Source organism: Helianthus annuus, chromosome 8 (assembly GCF_002127325.2).
Source record: "Helianthus annuus cultivar XRQ/B chromosome 8, HanXRQr2.0-SUNRISE, whole genome shotgun sequence".
Classification (NCBI taxonomy): domain Eukaryota; kingdom Viridiplantae; phylum Streptophyta; class Magnoliopsida; order Asterales; family Asteraceae; genus Helianthus; species Helianthus annuus.
The window spans coordinates 32917015-32937939 of NC_035440.2; the positions used below are offsets into that span (position 1 = coordinate 32917015).

Below are 20925 nucleotides of genomic sequence, written 5' to 3' on the forward strand. Positions count from 1 at the left end.
TTAGGTCCGCTTATGTGTCAGTCTTGTTCAGGTTCGCTCATATGGTATGTTGTTGGATCGCTTTTCTGTCACGTTGTAGGACCTCTTATACGTACATGTACGTATAAGCGAACCAGAATGTCTATAAATAGGTCCGTAGGAGCGATTCAAAAACACATAGTTGAAGGTGTTTGTTCCGGTATGCTGCCGAAGTGCTGTCAAATCTTGTAACTGAGTTCAATATCAATAATACAGCAAGTTTAAAGTGAATACAGCTTCAATAGCACCGAATTATTAGTTTCCGCCTCTTAATTCGGATACGAACTTCTCTGAACGACTCAAACAGGGCCAAGAACGATCCTACAGTTTGTTCTAAATCATGAATTTATCATAACTTCATTCCAAAATCAAACATGCAAGTTCAGATTTCTACTTCATGTGTTCATCAAGAAATCAAAACGAAACCAAAAGGCTAAATTCAACATACCTTGTGATCCCCTCACTTGAGTGATCACTAGTTTGAGCTTGGTTTTTGATTTGAACTTGACTTGCCTTCTTGATTTGATCAATTTTGTAAGCTAGGGTTTGGGTTTTTGAGAGCTCTTTTGGCTCCTGTTATTTACACGACCAAAACACACACTTTAGTGTGTGTTTTTGGTGTTTTGTTTTTTAATAGATAAAACCCATTTCAAATTTTGTTCAACATTAGCCCCTTTACTTATTCAAGTTTTGCAAAGGGTATATTAACCATGTTTGTTCTATTATGTCAAGACACTAACTAACTAGGTTATTTATTTCTAGTTATTTTATCTTGACTATTACCGATGCTTAGTTTACAATATAAAATTTATATTTTCGGGGTGTTACACGCTTTTTACATTTTTTTATTAAAATGTTCAAATATATGTATATAGGGGAATTATAGAGAGAAAACTCACATGAGTTATGAAAATTCAAGAAAACCTTGTCACCCACAGTCGCCTCCGCCACCACCTACCACCACTCGTGGTCCACCACCATGACTCACCGCCACCAACCACCACCACCTACCACCAACGCCAACCGTCGTTGCCACCCACCAGTCGCTGCACTCGCAACACGTCATCGCCTCCGCCACCACCGACTAGGGGTGAGCAGAAAACCGAAATAACTGAACCGTAACCGAAATAACCGACAAAACTGAACCGAAACAAAAACCGACGGTTCGGTTTTCAGATTTTTAATAACCGAAAATTTCGGTTCGGTTTTCGGATAACCATTTTTAATAACCGAAAAAAACCGAACCGAAACGAAAAGAACATATATTTTTATGTTTAAGTTTAAGTATTTAACCCATGCTACTAGAAATTATTAATTTTATTCTTAAATATTAAGGACTTATAATAAAAACATTAAGATGTTTATTTATAATTGAGATGATTTATTTATTATCTATAACAAATAACAAAATTTAATATAAAAATTAAACAATCTTCAAAGTATTATAAAAGAAAAAATCCTATTAAAAACTTTGAAGAAACATAAAAATAGACTAGAATGTTAGGTTTATGTAAACATTTTTAGTTTAAAAGATTAAGTATAATAAGTTAATGTAACCATATAAGAAAGATTCTTTAATTTTGAATTATACTTTTTTATTTTTGAATCTTACTTACTTTTATTTCAAAAACCGAAATAACCGAAAAACCGAACCGACCAGGTGTAAAAACCGAAAAAACCGAAACCGAAAAAAAACAAACCGAACGATTTTGAAAAAACGAAAACCGATATTTCGGTTTTGATATTTCCCAAAAACCAAAACGAACCAAGCCGTGCACACCCCTACTATAACAACCCTCATAAAATATTTCCGACACTCCTAAAATATTTAAAACACCCCAATACGTCCTAAAATACACCTTGTATACGTAAAATGGCCCTAAATACCTTTAATTTAATAAATATTAAATAAAAACAAAGTTTCATCATCGCTCGCGGGCCGCGAAGCCTAAGGCTAGCTCTGTCGCGGGCCGCGACAGCTAGTCCATCAGGCGAGTCCCGGAGCCGCCACGTGGCACGATCGCGGCAGACCTACACTTGTTAAACAACCAAGCTAAACCCTACACCCCCTATGTCGCGGGGCGCGAAGACCCATTAAGGATCCTTCGCGGGCCGTGAGGAAGTGTCGATCAGACACTATAAATAGAAGGCATCGGCCTTCAGTCCCAACTCGTTCACATTCACTTTCTCTCTCAGATTTCTGCATAGTAATTATAATACCCGGGAATTATACCCCCCTAAATAACAAAGTTCTGCCTCGTTGTAAGTATCATAACCCCCGGTTACGTATTAGATATGCTGCCCGATTGATCTAGTGCTCCGTAACGGCTGTTGAGGCTCTCCCCGACGTAGTCGTTGGAGTTTTGCCTCGGGGAGGGTATAACTAATGTAAATATTGGGTTATTATACTAACGTGTGTGCATTGTTTAATTAATTGATTATAACCAGGAAAATCACAGGAAAAAACCCTAAAGTTGCAATGTGAGTAATCTCCTTTTTGTAAACCATTTTGTAAACTATTTTTACAAAACCTTAAATATTTTACAATGTGATTAGCAGTGATTGAGTCTTTGTAATTCTTCAATTACTGTCGGTATATTAGGGTTTTGTATACAAAATGTGGAACACGTTACCATTGGGCAACGAGATAGCCAATGTGTAATATGACTCACCAGATAGGATTGACAGTACTGAATGAGTAATTGTGTAGATATAAACATTGTAATCGCTCTCAATATTGTAAATTGATAAAACTCTTCTTGATAAAATTGGGATTCCCTCACCAGTATTTCCCACTGACAAAATGTTTTTAAACGTGTTTCAGGTAACAAAATGTGAAAGCCAAATAGAAGCCAGCTGGACAGCACTGAAGGCTTGGAAAAGTGGCTATAAATGTTACCAAAAATAAGATGTTTTTATTTAATAAAATAGGGTTTGTCCCTATAAAATGGTTGTAATGTAAAACTTGGGTTTTATCCCAAAATATTTATTAATATAAAATATGGTGTTTTACTCTAATAAATTATTTCCTAACTACGGTCCTGATGTAAATTCCGCTGCCAAAATTGATGAACATCGATACCACTGACACTTGTCGTGGCCGCCCGTTCCCGGGTAATTAGGGGACGTGGGTTGTGCCAGAAGGTGGTATCAGAGCTGCAGCCACTGATTCAGCCACCGAAGTGTTCTGCTGACACTAAAATTTTATTCATTATGTTAGGAAATAATCTATGTGATTACGTGCATATCTGTATATTATTGTTTTGTGTTATTTGACAATTTGTTAGTTTACAGTATGAGTGACCAAGGACCTTCGGACGCTTACTGTCAGTTTTCCAACTCACCTAGGGACGAAGGAACCTCTTCACAGCCTACCCCCTCGGGGGTATTCGGCTGATATCGAAGAAGGGATTTTCATATTCAAAGCACAATCTGAAGAGCCATTCCCTCCCAAGAAGAGAGGATGGTTCAGCAAAGGAGCTCATGAACGTAGAAAAAAGGATGAGAAAACTACAGCAGCAGCGAGCTTTAGCAGCCGCTAATAGAGAAATGAACTCTCAAACTCAAGATATGATCAATAGACGTCTAGCAAACTTCCACTTACTTGCAACTACAGCCGTCAACCCAAACCTAGAACAACTCATAGCACCCCAGCCACTACCCTTATTCCCAACACAACCTATGGACATCGAAGTCAACCTAGAAAACCAAATCCCAGCACCTGCTTTTGACACAATTGAAATCCCTAGAGTACCAGCACCCCCATCCCCCAGACTACGATCCATGGTTTGACGACCATAGGAGCTACCCAGAACTCTACCCACAAGACATACCCATGCAAAACCTAGCACCTTACCCAGACCTTGACCCTCTAGACCCCTACTGGGACAACGACCAATATATCAAGGAGATTCTAGAGAACTCGTACCCTTACGAAGAACCCATGCCACAATACCCAGACCCGATACCAGCACCCGCACCACCCATGAGCACTGAGAATGTGCAAGAGCTCCGCACCTTTGGTGAGGAGATATTAGAAGGAAGTGAGAGGATGAGACAGATAGGGGACAGACTCGTCTGGAAATATGACGAGCGTAACATGCAATACTGGATGAACCCCTATCAGGGATAGTAGTAATAATAATAATAATAATAATAATAATAATAATAATAATAATAATAATAATAATAATAATAAATATATGTGTATATGTTTGAAAAAAAAATATATATATATAATATATAATAATATATAATCAACTAAAATAGATAATTTTTATAGTTACTGATACATACTAGTATTGTATTTTCAATTCCAGTTGTAGTTGAAATAGATATAGATGCATATTATAAAATGGAGTAAAGGTCGCAATGACGACGATTTTGGATCAATGTGTTGTTATGTAATTATTCGCATTAAATACTGTGTTGTGATATTAATACTTGGCAAATGTTTAAAATCCAGATGGACAACAAAGTGAATCAAGAAAACTAGAATAACGATATTAACGGAAACCAGATAGATAATAGTGCCATCCAACACATAGTGGCACAAGGGATTATAGACGCAATGCCATATATTATCAAAACGGTTAAGGAAGCGGATAATAAAAGTAATAATGGCAGTAAATGACCACCTACTAAACCTGAACACAGCGTAAACAATGGACCCATACTTCAAGTGTTCATTCCAAAACGAAGAAGAACCATGTCTTATGGTTGTTCTTATAAAGAATTCTGGTCTTGTAAACCAATGGAATTCTCGGGCATGCCATTGCAGCTCTACGCTGGATAGAAAAGACTAAGGCAGTCTAAAAGATAAGCAAGTGCGCAGAAAAGGATAAGATAATGTTTACCTCTAATCTGTTTAAGAACTCTGCTTTAGAATGGTGGAACACTGTCCTCCAATCTAGGGGAAGTGACAGAGTCTACAATATGGAATGGAATGAATTTAAGAATATGGTGGAAAGGAAATTCTGTCCTCCTAATGAAAAGGAAGAGATAGCTAATAAATTTTTAAACCTTAGAATGACTGGAGTGGATTGTAAGGGTTACACTACGCTATTCTTCGAATATGCTAAAATAGTGCCAACCCTTGCATCACCAGAACCAGTATTAATCTCCCGTTAGATCTGGGGATTACTTAGTGAGATTAAGCATGTAGTCAAGGCAAATAGACCACAAACTATAGAAGAAGCTGTAGAACTAGGAAACACCTTGACTGATGAATTAGTGCGTACGCAAGAAGAAAACCAGAGAAGGAACCTAGCTCAAAGGCTTACCCAAGAATTTCGCTACGGAAATTCCAATCGTGGGAAAAATGTAGTTTCCACTTCTGCTCCTTACTGCAAATATTGCAAAAGAAAGCATTCTGAAAGATGCTCTATATACTGCAATTTTTGCAACATATCAAAACACAAGGAAGAAGATTGCAGGAAGAAACCTAACAGTAGGATATGATACAACTATGGAGAACAAGGTCATATCAAGCCGAACTGTCCGAAACTAGCTCCAGCCATGGACAACAAGACTACTAAGAATGCTAGAGCATTTGTTCTGACTACAGAAGAAGCCAAAATGATCCCGGACATGATTGCCGGTACGTTTTTAGTTAATGATGTTTTTGCTAAAGTATTATTTGACTCTGGTGCAAACCAAAGTTTCATTAATACTTCATTTTGCAAATTTCTCAATCAACCATTAACTAAACTCCAACAAGAATGTTTGGTAGAGACAGCAAATGGGGAAACCATTAAGATTACTGAAATCTTGCAGAGAGCAAGAATAGAATTTTTAAATCAAAAGTTTATTGCAAATCTTTATCCAATGAATCTGGCAGGATTTGATGTTGTGTTAGGAATGGATTGCTTAGTAGCCAATAAAGCCAGTATTCTATGTCATCAAAAGTCAATACAAGTAAATTCACCAAAAGGTGAAAAGATCACAATTAAAGGAGATAAGCCATCTAGAACTACAAAATTCATCTATGTGATAAAAACGGCCAGTTATGTAAGAAAATGATCATTAGTGTATTTGATTTCTATAATCATTAACACTAAATGAAAAGAATTGAAAGATATCCCTGTAGTATCTCAATTCTCAGACGTATTTCCAGAAGAGCTACCAGGATTACCGCCAGACAAGGAAGTTGAATTCAGAATCCATCTGCTACCAGGAACAACACCAATTGCCAAAGCACCATACCGTTTCGCACCAGCAGAAATGCAAGAATTAAAGAAACAATTGGACGAACTGTTGGAGAAAGGATTCATACAGCCAAGTTCATCGCCATGGGGAGCACCGATCTTATTTGTCAAAAAGAAAGATGGGTCAATGCGTATGTAAAAACCGAAAAAACCGAAACCGACCAGGTGTAAAACCGAAAAAACCGAAACCGAAAAAAAACAAACCGAACGATTTTGAAAAAACGAAAACCGATATTTCGGTTTTGATATTTCCCAAAAACCAAAACGAACCAAGCCGTGCACACCCCTACTATAACAACCCTCATAAAATATTTCCGACACTCCTAAAATATTTAAAACACCCCAATACGTCCTAAAATACACCTTGTATACGTAAAATGGCCCTAAATACCTTTAATTTAATAAATATTAAATAAAAACAAAGTTTCATCATCGCTCGCGGGCCGCGAAGCCTAAGGCTAGCTCTGTCGCGGGCCGCGACAGCTAGTCCATCAGGCGAGTCCCGGAGCCGCCACGTGGCACGATCGCGGCAGACCTACACTTGTTAAACAACCAAGCTAAACCCTACACCCCCTATGTCGCGGGGCGCGAAGACCCATTAAGGATCCTTCGCGGGCCGTGAGGAAGTGTCGATCAGACACTATAAATAGAAGGCATCGGCCTTCAGTCCCAACTCGTTCACATTCACTTTCTCTCTCAGATTTCTGCATAGTAATTATAATACCCGGGAATTATACCCCCCTAAATAACAAAGTTCTGCCTCGTTGTAAGTATCATAACCCCCGGTTACGTATTAGATATGCTGCCCGATTGATCTAGTGCTCCGTAACGGCTGTTGAGGCTCTCCCCGACGTAGTCGTTGGAGTTTTGCCTCGGGGAGGGTATAACTAATGTAAATATTGGGTTATTATACTAACGTGTGTGCATTGTTTAATTAATTGATTATAACCAGGAAAATCACAGGAAAAAACCCTAAAGTTGCAATGTGAGTAATCTCCTTTTTGTAAACCATTTTGTAAACTATTTTTACAAAACCTTAAATATTTTACAATGTGATTAGCAGTGATTGAGTCTTTGTAATTCTTCAATTACTGTCGGTATATTAGGGTTTTGTATACAAAATGTGGAACACGTTACCATTGGGCAACGAGATAGCCAATGTGTAATATGACTCACCAGATAGGATTGACAGTACTGAATGAGTAATTGTGTAGATATAAACATTGTAATCGCTCTCAATATTGTAAATTGATAAAACTCTTCTTGATAAAATTGGGATTCCCTCACCAGTATTTCCCACTGACAAAATGTTTTTAAACGTGTTTCAGGTAACAAAATGTGAAAGCCAAATAGAAGCCAGCTGGACAGCACTGAAGGCTTGGAAAAGTGGCTATAAATGTTACCAAAAATAAGATGTTTTTATTTAATAAAATAGGGTTTGTCCCTATAAAATGGTTGTAATGTAAAACTTGGGTTTTATCCCAAAATATTTATTAATATAAAATATGGTGTTTTACTCTAATAAATTATTTCCTAACTACGGTCCTGATGTAAATTCCGCTGCCAAAATTGATGAACATCGATACCACTGACACTTGTCGTGGCCGCCCGTTCCCGGGTAATTAGGGGACGTGGGTTGTGCCAGAAGGTGGTATCAGAGCTGCAGCCACTGATTCAGCCACCGAAGTGTTCTGCTGACACTAAAATTTTATTCATTATGTTAGGAAATAATCTATGTGATTACGTGCATATCTGTATATTATTGTTTTGTGTTATTTGACAATTTGTTAGTTTACAGTATGAGTGACCAAGGACCTTCGGACGCTTACTGTCAGTTTTCCAACTCACCTAGGGACGAAGGAACCTCTTCACAGCCTACCCCCTCGGGGGTATTCGGCTGATATCGAAGAAGGGATTTTCATATTCAAAGCACAATCTGAAGAGCCATTCCCTCCCAAGAAGAGAGGATGGTTCAGCAAAGGAGCTCATGAACGTAGAAAAAAGGATGAGAAAACTACAGCAGCAGCGAGCTTTAGCAGCCGCTAATAGAGAAATGAACTCTCAAACTCAAGATATGATCAATAGACGTCTAGCAAACTTCCACTTACTTGCAACTACAGCCGTCAACCCAAACCTAGAACAACTCATAGCACCCCAGCCACTACCCTTATTCCCAACACAACCTATGGACATCGAAGTCAACCTAGAAAACCAAATCCCAGCACCTGCTTTTGACACAATTGAAATCCCTAGAGTACCAGCACCCCCATCCCCCAGACTACGATCCATGGTTTGACGACCATAGGAGCTACCCAGAACTCTACCCACAAGACATACCCATGCAAAACCTAGCACCTTACCCAGACCTTGACCCTCTAGACCCCTACTGGGACAACGACCAATATATCAAGGAGATTCTAGAGAACTCGTACCCTTACGAAGAACCCATGCCACAATACCCAGACCCGATACCAGCACCCGCACCACCCATGAGCACTGAGAATGTGCAAGAGCTCCGCACCTTTGGTGAGGAGATATTAGAAGGAAGTGAGAGGATGAGACAGATAGGGGACAGACTCGTCTGGAAATATGACGAGCGTAACATGCAATACTGGATGAACCCCTATCAGGGATAGTAGTAATAATAATAATAATAATAATAATAATAATAATAATAATAATAATAATAATAATAATAAATATATGTGTATATGTTTGAAAAAAAAATATATATATATAATATATAATAATATATAATCAACTAAAATAGATAATTTTTATAGTTACTGATACATACTAGTATTGTATTTTCAATTCCAGTTGTAGTTGAAATAGATATAGATGCATATTATAAAATGGAGTAAAGGTCGCAATGACGACGATTTTGGATCAATGTGTTGTTATGTAATTATTCGCATTAAATACTGTGTTGTGATATTAATACTTGGCAAATGTTTAAAATCCAGATGGACAACAAAGTGAATCAAGAAAACTAGAATAACGATATTAACGGAAACCAGATAGATAATAGTGCCATCCAACACATAGTGGCACAAGGGATTATAGACGCAATGCCATATATTATCAAAACGGTTAAGGAAGCGGATAATAAAAGTAATAATGGCAGTAAATGACCACCTACTAAACCTGAACACAGCGTAAACAATGGACCCATACTTCAAGTGTTCATTCCAAAACGAAGAAGAACCATGTCTTATGGTTGTTCTTATAAAGAATTCTGGTCTTGTAAACCAATGGAATTCTCGGGCATGCCATTGCAGCTCTACGCTGGATAGAAAAGACTAAGGCAGTCTAAAAGATAAGCAAGTGCGCAGAAAAGGATAAGATAATGTTTACCTCTAATCTGTTTAAGAACTCTGCTTTAGAATGGTGGAACACTGTCCTCCAATCTAGGGGAAGTGACAGAGTCTACAATATGGAATGGAATGAATTTAAGAATATGGTGGAAAGGAAATTCTGTCCTCCTAATGAAAAGGAAGAGATAGCTAATAAATTTTTAAACCTTAGAATGACTGGAGTGGATTGTAAGGGTTACACTACGCTATTCTTCGAATATGCTAAAATAGTGCCAACCCTTGCATCACCAGAACCAGTATTAATCTCCCGTTAGATCTGGGGATTACTTAGTGAGATTAAGCATGTAGTCAAGGCAAATAGACCACAAACTATAGAAGAAGCTGTAGAACTAGGAAACACCTTGACTGATGAATTAGTGCGTACGCAAGAAGAAAACCAGAGAAGGAACCTAGCTCAAAGGCTTACCCAAGAATTTCGCTACGGAAATTCCAATCGTGGGAAAAATGTAGTTTCCACTTCTGCTCCTTACTGCAAATATTGCAAAAGAAAGCATTCTGAAAGATGCTCTATATACTGCAATTTTTGCAACATATCAAAACACAAGGAAGAAGATTGCAGGAAGAAACCTAACAGTAGGATATGATACAACTATGGAGAACAAGGTCATATCAAGCCGAACTGTCCGAAACTAGCTCCAGCCATGGACAACAAGACTACTAAGAATGCTAGAGCATTTGTTCTGACTACAGAAGAAGCCAAAATGATCCCGGACATGATTGCCGGTACGTTTTTAGTTAATGATGTTTTTGCTAAAGTATTATTTGACTCTGGTGCAAACCAAAGTTTCATTAATACTTCATTTTGCAAATTTCTCAATCAACCATTAACTAAACTCCAACAAGAATGTTTGGTAGAGACAGCAAATGGGGAAACCATTAAGATTACTGAAATCTTGCAGAGAGCAAGAATAGAATTTTTAAATCAAAAGTTTATTGCAAATCTTTATCCAATGAATCTGGCAGGATTTGATGTTGTGTTAGGAATGGATTGCTTAGTAGCCAATAAAGCCAGTATTCTATGTCATCAAAAGTCAATACAAGTAAATTCACCAAAAGGTGAAAAGATCACAATTAAAGGAGATAAGCCATCTAGAACTACAAAATTCATCTATGTGATAAAAACGGCCAGTTATGTAAGAAAATGATCATTAGTGTATTTGATTTCTATAATCATTAACACTAAATGAAAAGAATTGAAAGATATCCCTGTAGTATCTCAATTCTCAGACGTATTTCCAGAAGAGCTACCAGGATTACCGCCAGACAAGGAAGTTGAATTCAGAATCCATCTGCTACCAGGAACAACACCAATTGCCAAAGCACCATACCGTTTCGCACCAGCAGAAATGCAAGAATTAAAGAAACAATTGGACGAACTGTTGGAGAAAGGATTCATACAGCCAAGTTCATCGCCATGGGGAGCACCGATCTTATTTGTCAAAAAGAAAGATGGGTCAATGCGTATGTGCATTGATTACCGTGAATTGAACAAGGTCACAATTAAAAATCGGTACCCACTACCGAGAATCGATGATCTGTTTGATCAACTGCAAGGAGCTCAATTTTTCTCTAAAATTGATTTACGCTCAGGATATCATCAATTAAAGGTATAGGAAAAGGACATCCCTAAGACCGCTTTCAGAACAAGGTATGGCCATTATGAACGCATTTATGGATATGATGAACCGAATATGTAAGCCATATTTGGATAAATTCATAATTGTCTTTATAGATGATATTCTCATTTACTCTAAGAGTAAAGAGGAACATGCAGCGCATCTGCATGCACTTCTAAATTTGCTGAGAAAAGAAAAGCTTTATGCTAAATTTTCAAAATGCGAATTTTGGTTAGAAGAAGTACAGTTTCTTGGACACCTAGTCAATCATGAAGGAATTCATATGGATCCCACAAAGATTCAGGAAATTACCAAATGGAAAACCCCTGAGGCACTAACCGAGGTTAGAAGTTTCCTAGGATTGGCCGATTATTATAGTAGGTTTATTCGAGATTTTTCTAGAATAGCCATTCCCTTAACTAAGCTAACCTGTAAGTCTGTTAAGTTTGAATGGGGGCCAAAACAAGAAGAAGCCTTTAGAATTCTTAAGCAAAAATTAACCAAAGCACCCATACTAGCGTTACCAGAAGGAACCGAAGACTTTGTAGTCTATTGTGACGCTTCTAAGTTAGGTTATGGATGTGTGTTAATGGAACGTCAAAAGGTTATAGCCTATGCATCTAGACAACTTAAGAATCATGAAGAAAATTATTCAACCCATGATTTGGAATTAGGAGCCATAATTTGTGCCCTTAAGATTTGGAGACATTACCTTTACGGTAGTAAGTTTACCATTTTTACCGATCATAAGAGTTTAAGGTATGTTTTCGGGCAAAAGGAGTTAAATATGAGAAAAGACGCTGGATGGAGATACTTAGTGATTATGATTGTAATATCCAGTATCATGCAGGAAAGGCTAATGTAGTAGCCGATGCTTTAAGTCGAAAGTATCACGAAAAGCCAAAAAGAGTACGTTCTCTTAAATTAAATCTACAAGTAGATTTAAATGAACAGATTACAAAAGCACAAGAATCAGTAATCAAGGACGATATTGAGAAACTGAAAGGAATGATTAAGGAATTAGAACAGTGAACTGATGGAATTTGGAGATTCCATAAGAAAAGAATGTGGATACCGAAATTAGGAAACCTACGCCACCATATATTAAAGGAAGCCCATAAGTCTAAGTATACGATGCATCCCGAAAGTGATAAGATGTATCAAGATTTAAAGAAGAATTTCTAGTGGATAGGAATGAAAAGGGATATAGCAGCTTATGTTTCTAAGTGTCTAACTTGTTCATAAGTTAAAGTTGAACATCAGAAACCCTCAGGTTTATTGAAACAGTTAGAAATGCCGGTTTGGAAATGGGAATTGATAACAATGGACTTTGTTACAAAATTACCCAAAACAAGAAAAGGTAATCATACAATCTGGGTGATTGTAGACAGGTTAACCAAATCTGCTTATTTCCTACCAATGAAGGAAACTTTCAGTATGGAACAATTAGCTAAGTTGTATGTAAATGAAATAGTTTCATTACATGGAATTTCTTTATCAATTGTTTCTGATGGAGATAGCCGTTTTACCCATGGTTATAAAACAAGGTTTCCAAGGCCGAGTACTCCCCGAGTAGTCGCTACAAGGTAGGCTGCCGAGGCGACTTTCTCTAACTCCGCCTAATTACTCGGAATCGATCTAACGCGGTCAACCTTGGCTAAAATCGGATCTAGTAAGTCAATTCGAGCCGAGTTTGACTTAAAAAATAATAAAATATAATTTATATGACTATCATATTAAATAATGAATATCATTTTCCCATATTTTGTTATAAATATTAGTAAATTTATGTTACTAGACATATATTTAATTTCCGACAACTAATTTCTTTATAATTTAACATGTCGGAGTACTCCCCGAGTACTCTCCGCCTATGCCGAGTACTCTCAAGTCCCCGGTCGACCGACTAGGGAGCGCCTAGCGACTTTTGCAACCATTTACCTCTCATTTTTGGACAAGTTTCCAAAAAGCAATGGGAACCAAGCTAAATCTAAGCACAGCTTATCATCCTCAAATGGATGGACAAAGCGAAAGGACAATTTAGACAATGGAAGATATGCTTAGAGCTTGTGTAATTGATTTCGGAGGAAATTGGGACGATCACCTACCATTAATAGAATTTTCTTACAATAACAGCTATCATACCAGTATTAACGCTGCACCATTCGAAGCACTTTATGGACGAAAATGCCGAACTCCAGTCTGTTGGGCAGAAATTGGAGAAAAGCAACTATCTGGACCAGAAATAGTACAAGAAACAACAGACAAGATCATTCAATTCAAGGAAAGACTTAAAGCAGCACGCGATCGACAGAAGAGTTATGCTTATAACAGGAGAAAGCCATTAGATTTTCAGGTAGGTGACAGGGTATTGTTAAAAGTCTCTCCTTGGAAAGGAATAGTCAGATTCATCAAAAGGGGAAAGCTAAGCCCCAGGTATGTTGGACCTTTTGAGATTATTAGAAGAATAGGACCTGTAGCCTATCAGCTACAACTGCCAGAGGAAATGGCAGGAATACATGATGTATTTCATGTATTTCATGTATGTAATCTCAAAAAGTGCTTAGCCGATGAATCACTAGTAGTGCCTCTTAAGGATATAGAGGTAAACGAAAAGCTTAAATTTGTAGAAAGGCCTCTACAAATTGAAGACAGGAAAGTCAAGAATCTCAAACACAAGAGATTAGTTATAGTCAAAGTAAAATGGGATTCCAAGAGAGGACCAGAATACACTTGGGAGCTTGAATCAGAGATGCAGAGGAAATATCCACACCTGTTCCAGTAGACCTCGAGGACGAGTTCTAAAACAAGGTGGGGAGGATATAACAACCCTCCTAAAATATTCCCGGCACTCCTAAAACATTTAGAACATCCCAATACGTCCTAAAATACACCTCCTATACGTAAAATGGCCCTAATTACCTTTAATTTTATAAAAATTAAATAAAAACAGAGTTTCATCATCGCTCGCGGGCCACGAAACCTATGGCTAGCTTTGTCGTGGGCCATGACAGCTAGTCCATCAGGCGAGTCCCGGGGCCGCCACGTGGCATGATCGTGGCAGACCTACACTTGTGAGACGACCAAGCTAAACCCTACACCCCCTATGTCGCGGGGCGCGAAGACCCCTTAAGGATCCTTCGCGGGCCGCGAGGAAGTGTTGATCAGACACTATAAATAGAAGGCATCGGCCTTCAGTCCCAACTCGTTCACATTCACTTTTTCTCTCAAATTTCTGCATAGTAATTATAACACCCGAGCATTATACCCCCCCCCCCCTAGATAATGAAGTTCTGCCTTGTTGTAAGTATCATAACCCCCGGTTACTTATTAGATACGCTGCCCGATTGATCTAGTACTCCGTAACGGCTGTTGAGGCTCTGCCCGATGTAGTCGTTGGAGTTCTGCCTCCGGGAGGGTATAACTAATGTAAATATTTGGTTATTATACTAACGCGTGTGCATTGTTTAATTAATAGATTATAACCAGGAAAATCACAGGAAAAACCCTAAAGTTGCAATGTGATTAATCTCCTTTTTGTAAACCTTTTTGTAAACTATTTTAACAAAACCTTAAATATTTTACAATGTGATTAGCAGTGATTGAGCCTTTGTAATTCTTCAATTACTGCCGGTATGTTGGGGTTATGTATACAAAATGTGGAACACGTTACCATTGGACAACGAGATAGCCAATGTGTAATATGACCCACCAGTCAGGATTGACAGTACTGAATGAGTAATTGTGTAGATATAAACATTCTAATCGCTCTCAATACTGTAAATTGATAAAACTCGTCTTGATTAAATTGGGATTCACTCACCAGTATTTCCCACTGACAAAATGTTTTTAAATGTGTTTCAGGTAACAAAATGTGAAAACCAAATAGAAGCCAGCTGGACAGCACTGAAGGCTTGGAAAAGTGGCTATAAAAGTTACCAAAAATAAGATGTTTTTATTTAATAAAATAGGGTTTGTCCCTATAAAATGGTTGTAATGTAAAACTTGGGTTTTATCCCAATATATTTATTAATATAAAATATGGTGTTTTACTCTAATAAAATATTTCCTAACTACGGTCCTGATGTAAATTCCGCTGCCAAAATAGATGAACACCGATACCACTAACACTTGCCGTGGCCACCCGTTCCCAGGTAATTAGGGGACGAGGGTTGCGACAGAAGGTGGTATCAGAGCTACAGCCACTGATTCAGCCACAGAAGTGTTTTGCTGACACTAAAATTTTATTCATTATGTTTGGAAATAATCTATGTGATTACGTGTATATCTGTATATTATTGTTTTGTGTTATTTGACAATTTGTTAGTTTACAGTATGAGTGACCAAGGACCTTTGGACACTTACTGTCAGTTGTCCAACTCACCTAGGGACGAAGGAACCTCTTCACAGCCTACCCCCTCGGGGTATTCGGCTGATACCGAAGAAGGGATTTTCATATTCAAAGCATAATCTGAAGAGCCATTCCCTCCCAAGAAGAGAGGATGGTTCAGCAGAGGAGCTCATGAACGTAGAAAAAGGATGAGAAAACTACAGCAGCAGCGAGCTTTAGCAGCCGCTAATAGAGAAATGAACTCTCAAACTCAAGATATGATCAATAGACGTCCAGCAAACTTCCATATACTAGCAACTACAGCCGCCGACCCGAACCTAGAACAACTCATAGCACCCCAGCCACTACCCTTATTCCCAACACAACCTATGGACATCGAAGTCAACCCAGAAAACCAAATCCTAACACCTGCTTTTGACCCAGTTGAAATCCCTAGAGTACTAGCACCCCATCCCCCAGACTATGATCCATGGTTTGACGACCATAGGAGCTACCTAGAACTCCACCCACAAGACGAACCCATGCAAAACCTAGCACCTTACCCAGACCTTGACCCTCTAGACCCCTACTGGGACAACGACCAATATATCAAGGAGATTCTAGAGAACTCGTACCCTTACGAAGAACCCATGCCACAATACCCAGACCCGATACCAGCACACGCACCACCCATGAGCACTGAGAATGTGCAAGAGGTCCGTACCTTTGGTGAGGAGATATTAGAAGGAAGTGAGAGGATGAGACAGATAGGGGACAGACTCGTCTAGAAATATGACGAGCGTAACATGCAATACTGGATGAACCCCTGTCAGGGATAGTAATAATAATAATAAAAAAATATATATATGTGTGTATGTTTGAAAATATATATATATATATATATATATATATATATAATCAACTAAAATAGATAATCTTATAGTTACTGATACATACTAGTATTGTATTTTCAATTCCAGTTGTAGTTGTAATAGATATAGATGCATATTAAAAAATAGAGTAAAGGTCGCAATGACGACGATTTTGGATCAATGTGCTGTTGTGTAATTATTCGCATTAAATATTGTGTTGTGATATTAATACTTGGCAAATGTTTAAATCCAGATGGACAACGAAATGAATCAAGAAAACCAGAATAACGATAATAATGGAAACCAAATAGATAATAGTGTCATCCAACACATAGTGGGACAAGGGATTATAGACGCAATGCCATATATTATCAAAACGGTTAAGGAAGCGGATAATAAAAGTAATAATGGCAGTAAACGACCACCTACTGAACCTGAACACAGCGTAAACAATGGACCCATACTTCAAGTGTTCATTCCAAATCGAAGAAGAACCATGTCTTATGGTTGTTCTTTTAAAGAATTCTAGTCTTGTAAACCAATGGAATTCTCGGGCAATGATGGAGCCATTGCAGCTCTACGCTGGATAGGAAAGACTGAGGCAGTCTTAAAGATAAGCAAGTGCGCAGAAGAGGATAAGATAATGTTTGCCTCTAATCTGTTTAAGAACTCAGCTTTAGAATGGTGGAACACTATCCTCCAATAGAGGGGAAGTGACAGAGTCTACAATATGGAATGGAATGAATTTAAGAATATTGTGGAAAAGAAATTTTGTCCTCCTAATGAAAAGGAAGAGATAGCTAATAAATTCTTAAACCTTAGAATTACTGGAGTGGATAGTAAGGGTTACACTACGCTATTCTTCGAATATGCTAGAATAGTGCCAACCCTTGCATCACCGATACCACTGACGCTGGTCGCGGCCGCCCGTTCCCGGGTAATTAGGGGACGGGGGTTGCGACACCTACCACCGACCACCACAAACAGTCGTCGCCACCCACTTGTCACCGCCACCCATCACCGTCGCAGTCGCCACCACCTATCACCCACCACCCACATTCACCGCCACCCACCGCCGCCACCACTTATCACCACCCACAATCACTGCCACCGACCACCACCCACCCACCCACCACCACCACTCACTGCCGATTTTATTCCTTCGTTTTTTCTTACATACCAAACAATACACGGTAATAATTCATTCAATACCCGATAGTAACCAAACAAGACATGTAATGCTAAAGATCTATTGCATTCTCTCATCCATTCTATTACCTCGTCCATTCCTTTCCATTGCTCATTCCATTACCCCATACCAAACAGACCCTTAGTTTTGGATATCGGATAATCCAATTATCCAAAAATTTAAAAAATCAACATCCGAATACGAAGATTCGAACAGTTTTTGGATTATCCAATTTTCGGATATCCGAGATTTCAGATATTTCGGATACGAATTTTCGAATATTTCAGATTCGATTTTGAATCCGGATTTTTTTAACACCCCTACCTAACATCGACCCTCACCTATTTGACTAGACTTATTTCTTGTTTATATATTTTATATATTATCTATAAACATATTTAATATTTAATTTTCATTCTAATAGTATTTTTCTAGATTTTTAGTACATTTTCATTCTAGTAATATTTAATTTTCACTCTTATATATTTACAAAAGACAATATTGCTTATTTATTTTTAAATGAAATAAAGTAATATACCGCAATATTTTGTTGGTAATTTGTCGGTGCTATATGTCGTTTATCCATTGGTGAACATTTCTTCATTAATTTGTTAGCAATCCATCCCTAATATTCTCATTGCAGGGTCAAAAATTCACTTATTGTAAAAGCAAGGCAAAAAAATGAGTAAAATTGACAGGATTTTTGTGAATCAAAAGTATGTGGACAGATGGTCTGATTCTTGCTTCTCGGCCCTTCCTAGGTACCTCTCCGATCACTCTCCCATAATGCTAAAGTCAGCCTCTCTTGATTACGGGCCGACACCCTTTCGGTTTTACAATTCTTGGCTTGATGTTCCGGATTTCGATAAAGTGGTAAAGGAGCTAGAAGAGTCTTTTGTTTTTGATGGGCCTCCTGATATAAGACTGGCATATAAGTTGAAGCACTTTAAAGAAGGTATAAAACAGTGGGTTAAGGTTAATAAAAAAAGTGAGGAAGTTAAATTTGAGTCCTGTAAATCTGAATTATCTCTCCTGGATGAGATTTTGGAGCAAAGGGACTTAGAGGAAGAGGAGGAGTGGGTTAGACTGGAGTGCATAAAAGACCTGGAGGAATTAGAATGGAAAAAAACCAAAGATTTGCGTCAAAAGTCTAGGGATAAATGGGTCTCTTCGGGCGACGATAACACGGCCTTTTTCCATTGTCTCATAAAACACAAGGATCTCTCTAATAAGATTCACGGGTTAGAGATTGGTGGTAGGTGGTGTACCATCCCGAACAAGGTGAAGAAGGAGGTTCATCGATTCTTTAAGGAGAGATTTAAAGAGAACTGGGGTGTTCGTCCTAGTCTTGACGGGGGTGGGTTCAAGGAATTATCGGTTTTTGAGCAAGAGGCATTGATAGCTCCTTTCTCTCATTCCGAGATTAAAGAAGCGGTTTGGGATTGTGGGAGTAACAAAGCTACGGGGCCCGACGGTTTTAATATAAAATTTATCAAGCATTTCTGGAATTTTCTAGAAAGGGACTGGAAGGAATTGGTGAACTATTTTCATGTTAAAGAGACATTGGATCAGTCCTTTTGTTCTTCCTTCATAGCATTGGTCCCTAAGGTGAAAGGATCGACTAGACTGGAAGATTTTAGACCTATCAATTTCGTTGGAGTGGTGGTTAAAATTGTTTCAAATTGTTGGCTAATAGAATGAAACGAATAATGAATTCTATTATTTCGGAGAACCAATCGGCGTTCATTAAGAAGAGGTCGATCTTGGATGGGCCTCTCATGGTCAACGAATATTTGGCTTGGATGCGTAAAACAAAGAAGCAAGGTATGATTTTCAAAATTGATTTCGAAAAGGCTTATGATAATATAAGTTGGGGCTTTTTGGATTCAATCATGGTTAACATGCATTTTCCCGAGAAATGGAGGAGATGGGTTATGGGCTTAGTTGCGTCGGCTAAGTCTTCGGTCCTTGTAAATGGTGCCCCTACGTTTGAGTTTAAATATTCTAAAGGGATTCGACAAGGCGACCCTATTTCGCCCTTTTTGTTTCTCATTGGAATGGAAGCATTGACGGTGATGATAAGAAAGGCTGTAGAAGAAGGGATTTTTAAAGGCTTTAAAGCTCCAAACGGTGGTCCAAATGTCTCTTGTTTGTTATTTGCCGATGACTCGCTTATCATTGGGGAGTGGTCCGAATCGAATGCAGCTAATTTGCTAAGATTGTTGAGATGTTTTAATATCGTGTCGGGTCTCAACATTAACTACCACAAGTCTAGTCTCATCGGGGTAGGGGTCAATGATTCGGAAACGGGCTCCATGGCATATAAAATGAATTGTAGAATGGGCAAAGCTCCTTTTCTTTATCTCGGGCTAATGGTTGGGGCAAATATGAATCGTATAAATAGTTGGCAACCGGTGATAGAAGCGTTTGATTCTCGATTGGCGAATTGGAAAGCTTCTTCGTTATCGTTGGGGGGAAGGCTTACAATTCTTAAATCGGTTCTCGAAAGTTTACCGACTTATTACTTTTCATTGTACAAAGCGCCAGCCAAGGTTATCGAGATTTTGGAAGCTAAAAGAAGGGATTTTTTTTGGGGTCGTTCGGTGAACACTAAACGTACCTGTTGGGTCGCTTGGGATAACATTACTAAGGATAAAAAGGATGGTGGGTTGGGTCTCTGTCCGCTAAAGGTCTCTAATATTGCTATGTTGATGAAGTGGTGGTGGAAATATAGAGTGCAAGATAAAGATTTATGGAGAAGGTTCATCGATGCTATACACACGACCCCGAGAACTTGGCCCGCGGTTCCATACAACAAGAAAATTTCAGGAACTTGGGGAGTTATAGCAAAGCTGGAAAATTATACATTAACTTTTAATATTGAGTTGGGAAAAGCTATCAAAGCAAAAGTGGGAAACGGTGAAAAAGTGAGATTTTGGATAGATCTGTGGCTTTTAAACGAGCCCTTAAGGCTTGCCTTTCCAGCTTTATATACTCTCGAGAAGGAAAAAGGATGCATAATTGCTGATAGGTGTCATCGTTCGGGCCAGGAATACAGGTTCAGCTGGAAGTGGAAGTCGAGAATCGGGCCAGGGGAACCGCAAGCTGAGTTCGCAAACTTATTGGGGCTGATTAACAATTATCAATTTGGTGGAGGAGAGGATGAGTGGAGCTGGAATGTTGAAGGGGAGGCTGAATTCTCTGTTCATGAGATTAAGAAAAGGTTGATGGTTGAAGATTCCAACAGCTCTAACATGGTTCATGTGTGGAATAATTGGGCTCCAAGCAAAGTTAATATTTTTCTTTGGAGACTCCTT

General features: G+C 38.5%; 1 protein-coding gene across 1 annotated transcript; it reads left to right on the forward strand.

Moving 5' to 3' along the window:
• Nucleotides 1-18289: 18289 nt before the first annotated feature.
• LOC110891539 lies at nucleotides 18290-19309 on the forward strand. The gene has a single exon (XM_022139246.1). It carries the CDS (start codon nucleotides 18290-18292, stop codon nucleotides 19307-19309), a length of 1020 nt encoding a protein of 339 aa, XP_021994938.1.
• The last annotated feature ends 1616 nt before the right edge of the window (nucleotides 19310-20925 follow it).

Bases quoted from the DNA above. Each gene is read 5' to 3' on its own strand.
- LOC110891539 (XM_022139246.1), top strand. From the start codon at position 18,290: ATGAGTAAAATTGACAGGATTTTTGTGAATCAAAAGTATGTGGACAGA.